The 15,925-nt window shown below is 51.0% G+C and overlaps 1 protein-coding gene across 6 annotated transcripts in view; it reads right to left on the minus strand.

The window, feature by feature from the left end:
- Positions 1-932: 932 nt before the first annotated feature.
- The window catches only part of SUGP2 (SURP and G-patch domain containing 2), a 31,136-nt gene continuing 16,143 nt past the window's right edge, over positions 933-15,925 (minus strand). For 4 of the 6 annotated variants that reach the window (XM_024767312.1, XM_024767307.1, XM_024767311.1 and 1 more), the window contains exons 5-11: positions 14,937-15,424; positions 13,776-13,887; positions 9,475-9,992; positions 7,577-7,638; positions 4,491-4,627; positions 3,733-3,853; positions 937-3,212 (exon numbers count right to left, since the gene is read on the minus strand). In XM_024767312.1, coding sequence (XP_024623080.1) covers positions 3,733-3,853; positions 4,491-4,627; positions 7,577-7,638; positions 9,475-9,992; positions 13,776-13,887; positions 14,937-15,424 — 1,438 coding nt within the window. In that variant the 3' untranslated portion in view covers positions 937-3,212. Of the gene's footprint in view, positions 3,213-3,732; positions 3,854-4,490; positions 4,628-7,576; positions 7,639-9,474; positions 9,993-13,775; positions 13,888-14,936; positions 15,425-15,925 lie in introns of all 6 variants that reach the window. The other 2 variants (XR_003006211.1, XM_024767308.1) reach the window with 2 other exon arrangements.

Consider the following 15,925-nt stretch of genomic DNA (forward strand, 5'->3'; position numbering starts at 1 on the left):
CCTTATAGGTTCTGAGCAACTTTCTCAGGGAGCGGCACTAAAGCTCATGGTCAGACACCAACCTCCAGGGCTCTGGTGAAGATGACAGCAAATGTGTGGGAGGTTCTTGGATGACAAGAGCTCCCATCACGACCATATGGGTCCTCATCACTCCTGAGTGTCCTCTGGGACACAGTGAGAGGAGAGGTTCAGGGGTCTGACACCAGCTTCCCAAGAGGCCCTGTCTCCTCCTCCTCCCCCTTTCTTGCTGACAAAGGCCCCCCAAACCCTTCCTGGGCTCCCTGCTACCCCGGGCACAACCATATCCCAGGCTCCTGCCCATTACACTGTGCTCAGGTGGAGGTCCCTGCAGGTCCTGTAGGTGCCAGGCTTGCCCACCTATGTGCTCTTTACCCTCCCTCCTCACCAGAAGGGCCAAGGGGCTGCTGATGGAGGAATCATACACAGGCTGGGCAGAATATGGGAACAGCCTGGAGCTTTGAAGATGTCCCACAGGCCAGCTCCTAACTCAGGGGGAAGCCCAGGTGGGCCTTGGTCTAACTCTGGCAGCTGTAACCCCGACCCTGAGATCAGGGAAGGCCTTGAGGTGGGCAGGTGAATTGTGGGCAGCTCAGGTAAAGCTCCCATGTCCCGACACCCTCTCAAAGGCAGATTTCTGTACCCAGCAATAAACCCCCCTCTCTACAGAAAACAGAGTGGACCCACCCACTATGTATGGCCCTGATCACTACCTGCTTTCTGGCACCCTCTAGGCTTTCCCAGTGACTTACCAGGCTCCCCAGCTGCAGCAAGCCAGTCAGAAAGGCCCCCGCAGGCAGAGGGCATGCCTGGGAGGCAGCAGTGTTTATGATCTGGCTCCACGTTGGCCCTACAACGTCTACCATGTGTTCCCCAACCAGTCTGATTTAAAAACACATCAACGGAGACCATGGAAAATTAGGTTTCCTCTACATTTATTTCAACTGCTAAATGATTAACAACATTCACAACTTCTTAGATTAAAAAAAAAGAAACAAAACCCAAAGCTTCCATTTTGTAACATCACAAACGTCTTCTAGGTTTTACCAAGGACCAAAAACGCTAAATTTCTCTATATGATTTCCAGTGATGGAAACAAGGCAGAGACAGTAAGCACCCAAAGTGGTGAGTTAGCACTTTCCGGATGCCTGTCGTCCTCATGGAAGAGACCCTGGAACTAGAATGACAGAAAAGACACTGTGACTTTGACAAGGCTATGCAACCGCACATCACACTTGCTCTCACACGTGCTCTCCGCAGAGTGGCCTCTGCTGGAGAGGGCAAGGGCGGGCACAGAGGGCCAGCACGCTGGTCCCCAGCCGACAGCTGGCACAGGGACGCACCACCACGCTCCTCCCCGGCCCACGCAACACCTTCACTGCCTCAATGCCAACTCCACAGAAGCGCCACCTGAGTGCTTACAGGACTTTCCAGGCTCAAGAAGTAGGTGCTCCCTTTGACGACTGCCAAAGGCTCACAGTGTCAGCTCAAAGCAGGACACCCCCAGGAGGAGGAGTGGCAGGAGGCTGTGGGAACAGGGCTCAAACCCCTGGAATTCCTAAAGTATTTTACTTATAAATAAAAGCAGAGGAAAGCCAAGAATGAGTATACTAGGACAAAGCGAATATGATGCTTGAAAAAAGAGCCAGGACCCATGCTGGGGGGTGCACACCTCACTCAGCACCAAAGGGTGCTCTGTGAAAGGCCATGCGGGATCAAGGCCCTGTTCTCAGAGTTCTATCCCTTTACCTGATCCCCAGCCAACATGGAAGGCTGTTGGAAAGATTAGAAAAAAAACCCATAGCTGTGGTTCCCCCAAACCACGCCACCCCTGCAGGCTATTTCAACTCTGCTGAAGAACCTCCAGCATGTCCGTGGCCATAAAGATCTGCCAGTTGCCAAAGCAACAAAAGTGACCAGAAGCAAGCAGGGCCCTGGGGACTACCCGTGGCATGAAGAAGGGCAACATCAGGCGGGCACGTGAGATGCTGGCACAGGCCCGTGACGCTGTGCTGGTGAGCGTGGGCCAGACAGATAAGACAGATCCAGAGGAGCCTGGGACTACAGCCCAGGAGGTCTCGGGCTTTGAGAAAGCAAGGATTTCATAACAGCCAATACAAGTGGCTGACAGGGTAACTCACTGCTGTGTCCCCCAAGCTTATAGTATCAGCAGGATCCTGTTTTCCAGATTTTAGCATGTATTTAAAACTTCAACACTGCTGCTTTGTGAGAAAGGGCTGAGAGATTCCCACAGCCTGAGAATTTTGCATGTAGTTGCAAGAGGCAGAGTGCGAGAAGCTGGAAGGGGCGGCAATCATACGCCTTGAAATAGCGAACAGCTGCAGAGCCCACCCCAAGAGGATCCTTTCTGCTCTGTACAAAGGCCCTAATAAAACAATTCTTTACACTGCCACACATGCAAAAAATGAAGAGTCTTGAAGAGTTTACACCTCCCACCCCTTTGTAGGAGAGACTCCATATGTGGTTTAAGAAAAAAAAACTAGTTTGCTTTGTGGATTCTAAGAGACACGTAAATTTGGGGAAAGTTTCATCGGTGTAATGATTACTCCCCCCTGAATACAGCTGCTGAATACATTGCTGAAATTTCGTCAAGTCTCTTGGGATGCATTTAAGAGATGAGACTCCATAAATAACACGTTCATTGAATCCACTACCTCCACTTGTTTAAAGAGCTTCAGCACTCCAACCGACAGCTGTGGTACCAAAGCACAGACCTCATTATTACTGATTTATATTCCCTATTTAAATTTGAGAAGATATGATCTGTGACTGTTTCGGTATCAAGTTTGCAAGCAGATCACTTTTAGAGAGCAATGTGTCCCAGGACAGAAAAACCGACAGGAGCTGGTTCCTGAGCACTTAAAGGGTGCTGGTGCTTTCAAGGGCAGCCCCACCTTCTGAGCGGAACCAGGGGAGACTTGGAGAAGACTTGCTGCCAAAAGCATTTGGAAGAGGGTGAAAGGCAAAAGCAGATTGGAAATGGTGCGTTCTTTTTTTAAGAAAAAGAAAAGCCAGCGGGTGGAACCTCCGCACCAGAAACTGCGGAGATGTTTGTTTTTCGTGTACACACCAAACCTACTTGGGCACTGGTTCCAGGGCAGATCCGGGACAGAGGTGGCGTTTTAAGAGTAATTGCTGCTTCAAGCCTTATCTTTCTCACCAATGGTTTTCATCTATTCAGGGAGAGAACGATTTTGTTCAAAACTGAGAGGAGAGGAGAAAGATAGGAGAAAGATAGGATATTTATAGGCCAGCAACCCCTCAGAAGGAAAAGGATTTGAAGACCCTCAGAAAGGGATGAGGCAGAGTGGCGTCCTCTGCAGCACCAGCTTCCAGGTCACCCTTACACTCGTAAGACACCAGGCCACTCCTGTGGTGGCTTGTTTCCACAAGATGGCCACGTACAGTCGCACCTGGGAGCCCAGTGCAGAGGCCGCACCATGGGCTGCGTGCAGTGGCGCTTGGCGAGCACGGGGCTCGTTCCTTCAGCCTGGAAGGTGAGAGGTGGGACACATCCACATCCAAACACTCCTTTTGTTTCCCTCACAAAATTTTATGATCTTTTGGGGGGAGTGATATTTTGATGTTTGGGTTTTGAGGAGTGGGGCACACTAACTTTTCTGGAGGAAGCTTCTCTGTGTACCAGAACATCAGCTTAGGCAGAATGCCCCCCACACTAGCTCACATACGTACCTATTTGTTGGCCCGTTTGTGTCTGTACATCTGCATCATCCTCTGACGGAACACGTCAAACGTATCTTCTTTGTGCTCCTGCCCGTCGGCACCCAACCCCTCCCCTTCCGAGGCAGTTCCCCTAAGGAGCAAAATGGAGAGTTAGCCACACCTGAGCCCAGAGACCGGCCACCAGGAGATGGAAAACAGCCTGAGTCATCTGAGTGGGACAGAGGTATGAGGGACACACAACAGTGACAGCAAGGGAGGGGGAAAATAAGACACAATTCACAGTGGGGAACAAGGGATACTCACCCGTGCAGGCATGCGAACTTTCTGAGAAGTGTGCTCAGAAGCCAGCCCCTGACTACAGCAGAAAGCCTCCCCAGCAGGTGCTAAGCTCAATTTTAACTGAAATGCTTGCTGGCTGCTAATGGGGCTTAATAAACTCTGGGCCGTGCTCTACCCTGGCTAGTCTGCATGTGGGCTCCTGGAAAAGGGAAGTGGCTCTTAGCATAACTACCCAGCATTACCACTCAAGCTTTTATGATAATAATGAGTGTGGCCAAATGCCAGGGACCAAGTCTATGCAAGTGCAGCAAGGAGCTGTATGAACACCTGCATATGTAAATGATCTGCTATAAGCCATGTTCGACATGAAGGAAACCAAGGATCAGGCTGCAGGTCAAAGGACTTAGGACCAGAATCCCACAGAAAGCCTCATCTCCCCAGGCACGGTTGCTCATCCCCACCCCTGGCCCCCAGCGCCCACTGCGTACACACTGACGGGCTCCCTGATGCCCTTCCCACAGGAGCCCAGGCCGTGGCCCTCCTTCCAGCCCATCTTCTGTAGCATCTGGAACCCCAGGTTCTTGTCGGTCAGTTTCTGCTGGGCGAAATCAAAGTCCTGGGGTTTCTGAGGAGAGAGAAGAGTGTGGCACGTGAGGTGCAGCAAAGCCCCTGGAGCAAGGGTCTGCCCTGGGTTACATCTGGACATGGTCCAGTACTAACACCCCTAATGCCTCCCTGACTCCACAGATACTCAAGATCAAGCCATGGTCCTGGCAATATTCCCTGGGTGGGTTCAGACCTCTAAAGGTTGGAGGTCACCAGTCTGAGGTATCCCCATAGAGCCACACCAGACCAGCCTCTCAGGCTTCACCATGACCACTCTTGTTGCAGTGTTGAGACTGTGAATTAAACTTTGTGAGGGGATGGTGGGTCCTGGGGCCAAAGGGTGAGTAGGAAGAGCCCAGAGTGGAGACCTGGATAAAGAGAGTGGCCCTGTGATGACCAAAGGGCATATCCCAGGCTGAGGGACACAGGGCACAGGACTTGAGGCAGGAAGGCCCCTGGAGTGCAGGAGTCAGAGGGGCAGCAGGGCTAAGGCAGGAGGGATCCAGAAAGGCAGTGGAGAGAGGCTGTACAGAAAAATCGACTCAAAGGGTCCTCCCTATTTGACCCCCACTCCTCTCCCACTGCTTCATTAATTCCCATGGGCTTCCAAAACTCTGAGCAGTGACCCTATCCTGGAAGCTTCCCTGGCTGCCCTCAGGCATTACTCAGCAAACCTGACTGACCTATGTCTGTCTGGTCCTTCCCAGGTCTGGAGCTCTGAGAGCTCCCCAAGGGCAGGGACCGGGTTTCACTTGGACTCTGGGGTCCATGTCTAGCACAGAGCAGACCTCACTGAGAGCCAGTGCAGCTGAGAAGGATGGGGCCTGGGAAAGACCTTGTGGGTAGAAAGGTAAGAAGCCCTAGAGGAAGTCTGGGCTCCAGAGCTGACTGTGGGAAGACAAATTAAAAAGCCTAGAGGCCTCTGGAGGAGGAGCCTGCCCAGTGTGAGCAAAGGGGATTTCCATTCACTCATGAATATTCATTAGCACCCACAGTGTGCTGGAACCGCTGGGCAGCTGGGGGCTCAGAGTCCCTGCCGCCTGCCTATTTCTTTAATCTGTTTACTAAACACTCAACACAGCCTGTCCCCAGGGCCTCACATGCTCCCAGGGAGAAGGTTCCTCTATCCTGATCAAGGCAGCTGGGAGTAGTGGAGAGGGTCTGAGCAGGGGACAAGTGTGGGAGGGGAAGAGGATGGGGAAGGCAGAGGGAAGGCTGGCCACGGGTGCCCAAATGGCAGGCTTGCATCCTCCTTCGGGAAAGCAGTTCAGGTGGGAGCAACAGGAGGAACAGGGGTCCACTCAGCTGGACAGATCTTTGTGAGTGTTCAACTGTGTCTAAGAATCACCCTGCCTGGTTTCCTGGGGCTGGAGCAAAGCCATGCACCATAGGCCAGGCTGAGGTGTGCACAGAGAGCTGCAGGGGAGACCTCCTCCCTGCCTGCAGTCACCCCAAAGAGAGACCCATGTTTGCAGGACACCAGCTGGCTGCACATCGGGTTAACATACATTTCATTTAATCCTCAAGGTATTTCCTACCTGCAGGATAGGTGCAACTGCCCCACTTTACAGATGTACAAAACCTCAGGATTCACATGCCAAGATTAGATGGCCAGGCTGAGCCTGAAAAGGCTGCCTTCTCACCAGGCTGTGCCTCACACAGGCCACCAGATGGGCACCCGGGTGCTGGGTCGGCTTAAAACCCAACACAGCTGTTAAGACCATAAGCTTCGGGTACAGGAAGGTCCCTGCTCTCAGCTGTAACTGGGGTCACACCGATGCTTCATTTGGCCATTGATATTGATGCAATGCACTCAGAACAGGTCTGAGCCACAACTTGGGCTTTGCTCACCCCCTGACACCAGCAGAGACCTCGCCTGGTTCCCCACTCACCTCCCTGACTTCTAGAGACTTGTGATGTCCCCACATGTATCCCAAGTGAGCTTGTGTAGCCTCACCTGCCCCGACATGTGTCAGCCCAGCTGTCTGGAGTGTGCCCCGGTGTCCTTCCAATGACCTGCTCCCACAGGGGCTCCCTATTTCAGTCAATGGCAGCTCCATTCTCTTAACTGTCCAGGCTGACAACCCTGGAGTCACCCTGGGCTCTTGGCTTTCTCTGTTCCACATCCAATCCATGAGCAAGTCCCACCAACTCCACCTTCACCTCTCCTGGACCCCCGGCTCTGCCTCGCCCCCCACCCCACAGGCTGCTCTCAACACAGCTGCCATAGTGGCCATGTTTTCCACCCAAATCCCCACCGTGGTTCTCCAATGCCTCTCCCAGAGAAAGGGCCACAGTGCTGACATCCATTGACAAGCCCTATGTGACCTGGGTGCTTGCCACCTCTACTTCCTCACCCCATCACTCCATTCTAGGCACAAAGGGCTCCGTGCTGACCTGTGACTGATTTGGGGCTTCTCCTAGGCCTCCCTGCTTAAAGGGTACCCCCCAACCCACCTTATTGCTTGCTTCCCTTTGACCTGCTTCTCTGCACCCACAGCACCCACCATTCCCGGTCCTGCACATTTCTATTGCTGCCAGCCCCGCTCATGGCTGCCTCAAGGTGGGCAGATGGAGCTGGGAGCACAAGAGGTGTTGACCAGTTAATAAACACACATGCGTACGCACATGCGCTCGGCTCACTAGCAAAGTAGCACACTCTTTTAACCACAATTATAGTCTACTAAATCTGAACTTCTCATTGGCTGAGACATTATCTTGTTCATCTCTCCAATCCATTGCACATATCAGGCCTCACACATCCGTTAAGTAGACTAATTACTCCCTCTTGTGGTTTTGGGCAATGCAAAACACTTTTAAGAAGTCCCGGGAGAGAAAAGGCTGTGTGTTGTGCTTTGTATGCTGACACCTGGCCTGAAGTATGAGTATAGCTTAGTCACGCCAGTGCCCTTTGGAACTCTGGCAAACTCTGACTACGTCACACGTGAGGACTCACAGCCACACTCACCTTCTTCTTGGTCACGGGACGACCCCGAGGCCTGTCATAGGCAATTCGAACTGGTTCGTGAACTGGAAGACAAAAGAAATGTATATATACACATATATGTACTTTCCCCAAATTATTTAGAGGATGAGGGTGCTGCAGTTTTGGCTTATAGCCCCTCTGCAGACAGAAGGTGGCTAGGAGCTGCACCACAGGGCCAGCCATTTGGCCCTGACTCCTCTCAGGAACCTTGTGACCCACGGAGTGCAGAGGCAGAACAGAGGCTCAACTGAGGGCTGCCTCGCTATGGGAGAGTCTACCTAAGCGTGACTCCCACGTTTATGACGAAGGACCTGACACGTGGATCATTTTCCATGACTGCAGGAATACATTTTGCTTCAACAAATGAGCTATTTGCAACACTGTGCCCTCCTCATGTCCCTGTGACTGTTCCATAGATAGAGAAGTAAAGTCCACTCAGAACTTTCTAGTAAAAACAACCATGCTTCTCATACACAGCACCACATCACGTTATTATTGTTATTATTATATTTGACAAAGGAGAGCTCAGCACGTCTGGTACTATCTCATCAACCACCCTATCAAAATAACTGAGAGCTTCTTAAGTAGAAAGAATTCCACTTTCCCCCCATAAAAGCCATCTTAACAAGCATTCTGATGTGCTACCATACTCTGATAAGTTCTGAAGGACATAAGAGTTTAGTAGAACAGTTAGAAATCCATTGCAACACCAAGGTTTCCAAACACAAACCACGAGAACTGTTCCTTTAGCAGGAGAAACTATACTGACACTGCTGGGTGTGAATATGATGGTCTCAGTAACATAGAACACACAGGCTCTCCGCACACAATGGAGCCCTGTTCACCAAAACCACCTGCCACACAAGCATCGCAGCATCAGCTCCACACAGGCCCGGCTGTGTGGAAACCTGGGTGGGCAGCGAGCAGCCCAACAAAAGGCGGGACATGATGTGATTCGCCTACTGACAGCCTAGAAAAGGCAAAACCACAAGGCCAGAATGATGGGCAGTGGTTGCCTGGGCTGGGTAGAGGAGAAAACTGCAGAGGGACACAGAGACACTTCTGGGACGAGCTCCAGCTCGGCTGTACTGGGGGGCTCATGCCTATACACCTTTGCCAAAACTCCGTGAACTGTCCACTTGAAAAGGGTGCACCTTTACTGCTGGTAAATTGTACCTCAAGAACCTTGACCCTCCCCACAGGCAGGAAGGAGATGGCCCTCCATGGCCAAGGCTGGCAGAGCATGGATTGCACAGCTCCCACTAACTGCTGCCCAAGACTGATCCTGGTCCGTGTCCTCCTGCCTCATCGTCACTAAGCAGTCATCACTACTCTGGGGTCTTTGGGGAGATGGAGGCACTCAGAAAGCTGGGCACGCCTCAAGATCACAGGCAGGAAACAGCCAAGATGACCCAGGCCCATTCCTTCCACAGCCAGGACTCCCCTGTTGGAAGCTGAGCAATAATGGAAAATAACAAGCAGCATGTGGGGTGCTAGAAGCCAAACGCAGCATCTCCTTAGAGTGCCAACCTCAGACCAACTGGAAACGTCAGTTTCTCATGAACATTTTGGACTGTGTGCAAAACCAATAGGACTATTTTAGGTTAAAAACATAAGACCGAAGAACCCCATGTTGTGTTGGCCCTGGGAGTGTTCTGGAAGGTAATGTCCAGGTTAGCTGGAGTAATCAGAGGCGGAAAGGGTGACGGGGGCCAGTTGGTCATCTTGCACCTGAACTTGGGCTGAGGGCCAGGTAAATTCTTCAAAACAGACAACGTCTCCACAATTTTTCATGGCCCACAACCGAGCACCATGACTCCTCCTCAGGTGTTAAACAGAAGACCGTGCTGGGGGCACTGTGTCAATAGCCAGGCACTTACCTTTGGGCTCCTGGATGAGACACAGCCTCTTGGGAGCCGGAATCATGCCGACCTTCAGCGACTTGCTGCTGACTCTCTTCCGGGGGAAGCAGGCCCCTGAAGAGGACTGTGACAGGGCAGGCGCACCAGCCGGGCCATCCTCGGCCACCCCACTCAGGAGGCCATCAGCTGGGGGGCTGCCCTCCGAGCCCTCAGACTTGGTCGACCCTCCTGCCGGCCTGGAGGCCCCTCCAAGAGTGGGGGCCTCCTCACTCCCTTCCTCGTCCTCCTCATCCTCCTCCTCGTCCTCGTCTTCCTCAGGCATCACCTCTGGGCTCTCCAGCTCAGCCTTGCGCTGAGAGGGCTCATCCTCAAACTCTCCTTCCCCCTCCATGGGCTCCAGGGGGCTCTCCTGAGAATCGGTGCTCTTGCTGGCAGGAAGGTTCAGCGTAGATGACGTAAAGCAAATCGATGGGCACAGTTCAAATACTTTTTTTCGATAGAATTTGAAAGCTGAACTGTTTTGGTCATGTAGAAACCTGGGATAAAGATGAAATACATTGGTTAACCAGAGGGTTCTCTATAAACATTCGTATTTTCTGAAACTGTCCAAATGGACTTGACAAAGCTGGGGGTGGGACAAAGAAGCAAACACATGACCTCTTTCCACCAGCTGTGGTTGATGGGCAGCTTTACAATGAGATAGAAAGCTTGAAGAGTACTAGTAATTTAACGAAGTAGCCAGAACATAAGAGGCCTTATTGCTTTCTCGGGGAGGGAGCTGGAGGAACAAGGTATGCAGGGACAACCAGAGAACATGCTAGAACGAGCTCTAACACTACAGCCAGGAGATCCGAACTGGGCCTTACCTCATCTCTTTCTGATTACGTCACCGGCCACTCTGGGCCTGCGTGTGCTCACTGTGACTCTCTGGTTCCTCCCATACTCCGGCCATGAGATGGAGACAGGTGTGTCACCTCCTGCCTCATGTCCTGCAGCAAAGCTGCGTGAACGTGCTGGCAAAAAGGCCTCTCTGAGCCTCGGAGTCCAATGGCCCTAGCCACAGCTTGGAGCTGCGGCTGGTGTGAGAAACCGAAAACACACAAAATTTACTTGGGCCAAAGGAAAGACAGCCCTTGTTCTTGGACAGGACAACTCAGGCTCATAATGAAGTCAATTCTCCCTTAATTAAATATTAATGTATAGAAGTAAAAGCATAATTTTTTTCTGGATCTGAACATGATTCTTAAGTTCATATAGAAACATGAGTATGTAAGACTATCTAGGAAACCCCTGAATAAGATCAACAAGGGGCTCAGTTCCACCAGGTATTACAAGGTGTGTTAGGCCTCTATAGTTAAAACAGTGTGGTACTTGTCTATGGACAGACAGACCAAGAGGAAGGCCAGAAACACAGTATCTGATGAAGGCGGCCTCTCAAATCACTGTGAAAAAGAACAGTCTTTTCAACGAATGGTGTTGGGAACAACTGGGCGGCTTTTTACAAAAATATTTAAATTGGATCTATGCTGTACTCTCTGCTCCTGAATAACCCCACACCGATCAGAGATCTAAATGTAAAAACCAAGCCATACAAGTTGTAGAAGAAAATACATAAATGTCTTTATAATCTGAGTGTAGGGAGATTCTTTCTAACTGTAACTCTGTATCCAGGTGCAACGAGATAAAACTGAGAAATTTTACTAGATCAAACGTTTCTGCACTGCAGAACATACCATAAGTAAAGTGAAAAATATCCAACTATGAAGGAAATAGATACAATTACATTACAGGTAAAAGGTCAGAGAAACTAGAAAGAATAAATCCAAAAATCCCAATCGAGAAAAGGGCAAAGATTAAGAACTTCTGCCCTCCAAAAGACACTGCTAGAATGAGAAAACAAGTCACAGACTGGGAGAAATTATCTGCAAACCACACACTTGACAAATAACTTGTATCAAGAATACATAACAAACTCTCAAAATTCATTAATAAGTAAATAAACGACCCAATAAAACAAGAGGCCAAAGATCCGAGCAGACACTTCACTAAAGAAATACATAAGCACATGCAAAGATGCTCAGCACTGTTAGTCCTCAGAGAAACACAAATGAGAACCACCCCTCCCCCGCACCAAGAGGGCTAACATGAAGAAGACTGACACTATCAAGTGCTGGTGAGGATGGGGAGGAACCAGAACTCTCACCCAAGCTGCTGGAAATGCAAAACTGTGCCACCACTTAGAAAGACTGTCTGGAAGTTTCTTCAAAAGTTAAACACAGACCCACCATGTGAGCCAGTCTTTCTCTGCCTCAGTATTTTACTGGAGAGAAATAAAAGCAGACCTTGTACATGACTGCTCACAGAAGGTTTATCTGAAATCGTCCCAGAATGGAAACATCTCAATGCCATCAACAGCTGAACGGGTAAATAACTGTGGTCCAGCCATACAATGCGATACACTCAGCAATAAACAGGAATGAACTATGGATACACACAACATGGATGAACCCTAATAATTATGTGGAGTAAGAAGCCAGACAAAAGGAGAAAACAAACTGCATTTACACAAAATTATAGAAAATGCAAACTATTTACAGTGAGAGAGCCCTGATCAGCAGCTGCCTGCAGGAAGGGATGACAAAGGGCACAAGGAAACTTTTGAGTCATGGATGTGTTCATCATCTTGATGCTGGTGATGGCTGCATGAGTGTAAACACGCATTAAAACTTATTAGACAGGGACTTCCCTGGTGGCGCAGTGGTTAAGAATCCTCCTGTCAATTCAGGGTTCGAGCCCTCGTCCGGGAAGATCCCACATGCTGCAGAGCAACCAAGCCCATGGGCCACAACTACTGAGCCTGCACGCCACAAGTACTGAGCCCATGTGCCACAACTACTGCAGCCTGCGCACCTAGAGCCTGTGCTCTGCAACAAGAGAAGCCACCACAATGAGAAGTCCGCGCTCCGCAAGGAAGAGTAGCCCCCACTCACTGCAACTAGAGAAAGCCTGCTCACAGCAACAAAGACCCAATGCAGTAAAAAATAAATTAATTAATAAAAAAAACTTATTAGACAAATATGTGCAGTTTATGGCATGTCAATTATACCTCAACAAAACTTTTTTTTAAAAAAAGGGCAAATGATATGAACAGTTTACAGAAAGATATTCAAAGGACACAAGTTTATGAAAAGAGGTTCAATTTCACTCGTAAGAAAAATGCAAACTAAAACTTCACTGAGAAAATTAGAAATTCCTCACCAATCCCACTGGCTCAAAGGCATGCCAAAAGGTGGGGGGGGTGGGGACAGGCACTCATGACACTCGTAGGAGAGTGGCCCTCAGGGAGGGGAATTCGCACTAACAAAACTTAGTTTGCATTGAACTATGATTCAACAATCCCCTTCTGGAAGATACCCAAAAATTCTCACCACAAACACAAAGAGATTGTGTGTAAGGCCAAACTAGAAGTATGCGCTTAGCCACTACTGGGTCCCAGAAATGCTCCAGGAAATGTAAAGTTTTTAACTGTATTCTTAACTAAGCTGAGGCACGACTCTCTAGCATGCTGGGAGCAGGGTGAGCGCCCGGAACCCCTAGCTGGCAATAGGACACAATCTACACAGCATGGGAACCCCACACTCCAAGGGGAGCCCAGCCGGGTTACGGCTCAGTACTGGGAACACATGGCCCTCAGGCAGCCTCTCCGTGAAGGAGAACCCGCACCCCGCAGGCAGAGTGGGGCTCTGGTTCTGTGGCCTCTGGGCTGTGTAGTGTTGAATGATTACGCCATCTGAAGAATGGAGAGGAAAATGGTGCCCCCTCCTGGCACAAGGGTGCCACGCCATCACTGAGTGGAAGGGCTTGCTGCTTACATCTGGACCAAAACCCAACATGCTACATGAGCAGCACATTCTCATCCTGCCCAGAGTAGCCAGCATGACCAGGGACAGTGCCCTCCTCCTCCTCAGACTCATGGGCGAGGACACACTCTCCTCTTTGCCTCTGCAAAGGTCCTGGGGAAACTATAAGTCCCTCGGCCAGGGCATTCTCTCCCCTTTCCCCTGGCCAACGCCCATTGAACCTTCAGATCCAGCTTAAACTTCCCTCCGGGGGAGGCTTTTCCTGATGCCCCAGATGAGGGCAGGTCTCCCAACAACCCAAAACAGATGCTCCCTAACAGCCCTGAGCTCAGCAGAAGTGAAGTCGTGATTTATCCCAGGGCGACCCCCTGTGGGCTCTCAGGACACTCATGGGGTGAACTCCTGTGGGCTCTCAGGACACTCATGGCCTCAGATTAAAGGGGTGTGATGGGTACATACCAAAGGTCAGGGTTGTCAATGCTGTTTTCTATGCTGAATTGTTCAATCTCTGGTCCCACCTGAGCAACAAATCTGGCCAGTTTCTCTGCAGTCTCCATTGTCTTCGTATCAACTACAAAATAAAGCAACTGTCATGTATTCGTTCTGAGCTGCCAATTCCCATGTGAACATCGTGGGGTTGTGGAGACTGATTATAAAGACGGCCCCTCACTGTACCCTTGCCCTTTGCCATGTGACTCTGCAGCTCTGTCCAGCAGAGGTGGACTCTCTTTTTTCCCCTTGAACTGGAGCTGGCCCTGGAACTCTTGCTGGCTACGAATGTGACAGAAATGTGGAGTCCAGGCCTGAGAGGGCTCAAGCACCTCCTCTGTCTCTCCTGGATGGCCAAACCCGACTGTCAGGTGAACTGCTGGTGGGTGACAGGCATGTAGCCCACTACCCCTATCATCTCAGCTGACAGTTCCAGACAACTGGCCACTGCCTGCAGACAGTTTGCAGGCCCAGCCCAGCTGACTTGAAGCAACACTGGATGCCTCCTGTTTGAAGCCACAGTTTGGACTGGCTTGTTATGTAGCAACAGCTAGAGAAATGTAGCAGTTGTGTAGATTTTTTCCCTCTCCATTCCCACCTAGTGCTGAGTGGGAAGCACTGGGCAGAGGGCAGGCCTGTTGCAGTAGGAGAAGGTAATGGCTGGGAGAAACAAAAGAAATTGCTGGTCAACAAACTCTAAGGAAGGAAACACAGAGACCTTAGCGGGGAAGAGGAAGCAGAAGGAGAACACGGGCAGCCTTATGGAACATATAACGGGCAAGAATAGAGAGAAATGGATCAAGGAGCTCAAAGCCCTAAGCACGGGCACATGGCACACCCTGCTGGCCAGCAGGAGGACCTTGCAGGGAAGCACAGAGTCACCAGGCAGCACCTCGTGTCAGCTCCACACTCAGGATAAGAGGAAGGGTGCAGCAGGAGTCTAGAGCCAGCCCCTTGAGGAAGCAAGAGGAGAGAGAGTGCCCGTGTGTGTGCCATTCTGGCCAGGTCCCTTTCGCTGCTGCCTGCTGCCCAGCCCAGCCCACTGAAGCCACCTGTCTCTGCAGAGAGCCCTGGGGATAGATGAGCATTGGGGCTGGGGCCCAGAGGAGGGGGACAGAAGTGAGCACTCACCATCAGTAGACAGGCAGGGAGAAGAGGTCTGAGGGGCTTCGGAGACATCCACTCCTGCTGGCTTGGGGGATGGGCCTGAGGCTTCTGGGCTGGGGTCCCGAGGAGAGGGTCCGGCTGGGTCTGGCGGGCAGTCCTTGGCAGCATCACTTCCATCTGGTTGGGGCGGCTTTCCCTGCAAGGAGCCTGGAGCCTGCCGGCCATGGTGTTTCAGCCTGGTGCCTGAGGAGAGGAGGGTCTGGGTACCGGTGGTCGCTCTCCTCACTTTACAGCCCCGGAGTCCTTGAGCTCGAAGCAGCCCCCGCCGCCGCCCTGGTAGGAGCCTCTTCTTGAGGCTCCGGACTGCCCGGGAATATAGCATGGCCCGGACTGCACACTCTGCCGCCATCGGCTTCTGATCTGCTCCTGGCAAGTTCTGGCTCATCCGCTGCATTTCTGCCAGCTTCAGCTTATAATATTTATACTCCAGACTACTGTCATCAGATAAAAACCTATATAACAAAACAGGAATAGCAGGACATTTGTGAATACACCAGCATGACCAAATTGTCGCTGTAAATACACTTCTGCAAACCCTTTCTACTTGGTGGCCTCCCTGCTGTTGGAGAGGCTCCGCCCGGCTCCACCAAGAACCCAGCGCTGGGCCTTGGTCATCTGTCCTGCTCAGAGTGACCACAGGGTGACCAGGAGCTCTGACCGAACACTGGTCGATTCCTCCTCAATTTCCGTCATCAGCAGCCATGAAGGAGCTCCCAGCTCCTGGTGGCCTCACAATACAAACCAGTTACCCTGAAACCATGGAAGCTCTCTGCTGTCAGGAAGTGGCAGGTGTTGCTCCTGGACATCACTTTCAGGAGATGATGCCCTTCAAGTGGTGAGCACTCAGCGACCTTTTAACTACATCATTAAGGCACTGAGTGTGCCACCGCTGTGAAATCACATGCCAGAGTCATAATGAGAACAGTACAGAAGAGAGGAGTTTGAGTTACATG

Source organism: Neophocaena asiaeorientalis, unplaced genomic scaffold, assembly GCF_003031525.2.
Source record: "Neophocaena asiaeorientalis asiaeorientalis breed wild unplaced genomic scaffold, Neophocaena_asiaeorientalis_V1.1 scaffold87, whole genome shotgun sequence".
Taxonomy (NCBI): domain Eukaryota; kingdom Metazoa; phylum Chordata; class Mammalia; order Artiodactyla; family Phocoenidae; genus Neophocaena; species Neophocaena asiaeorientalis.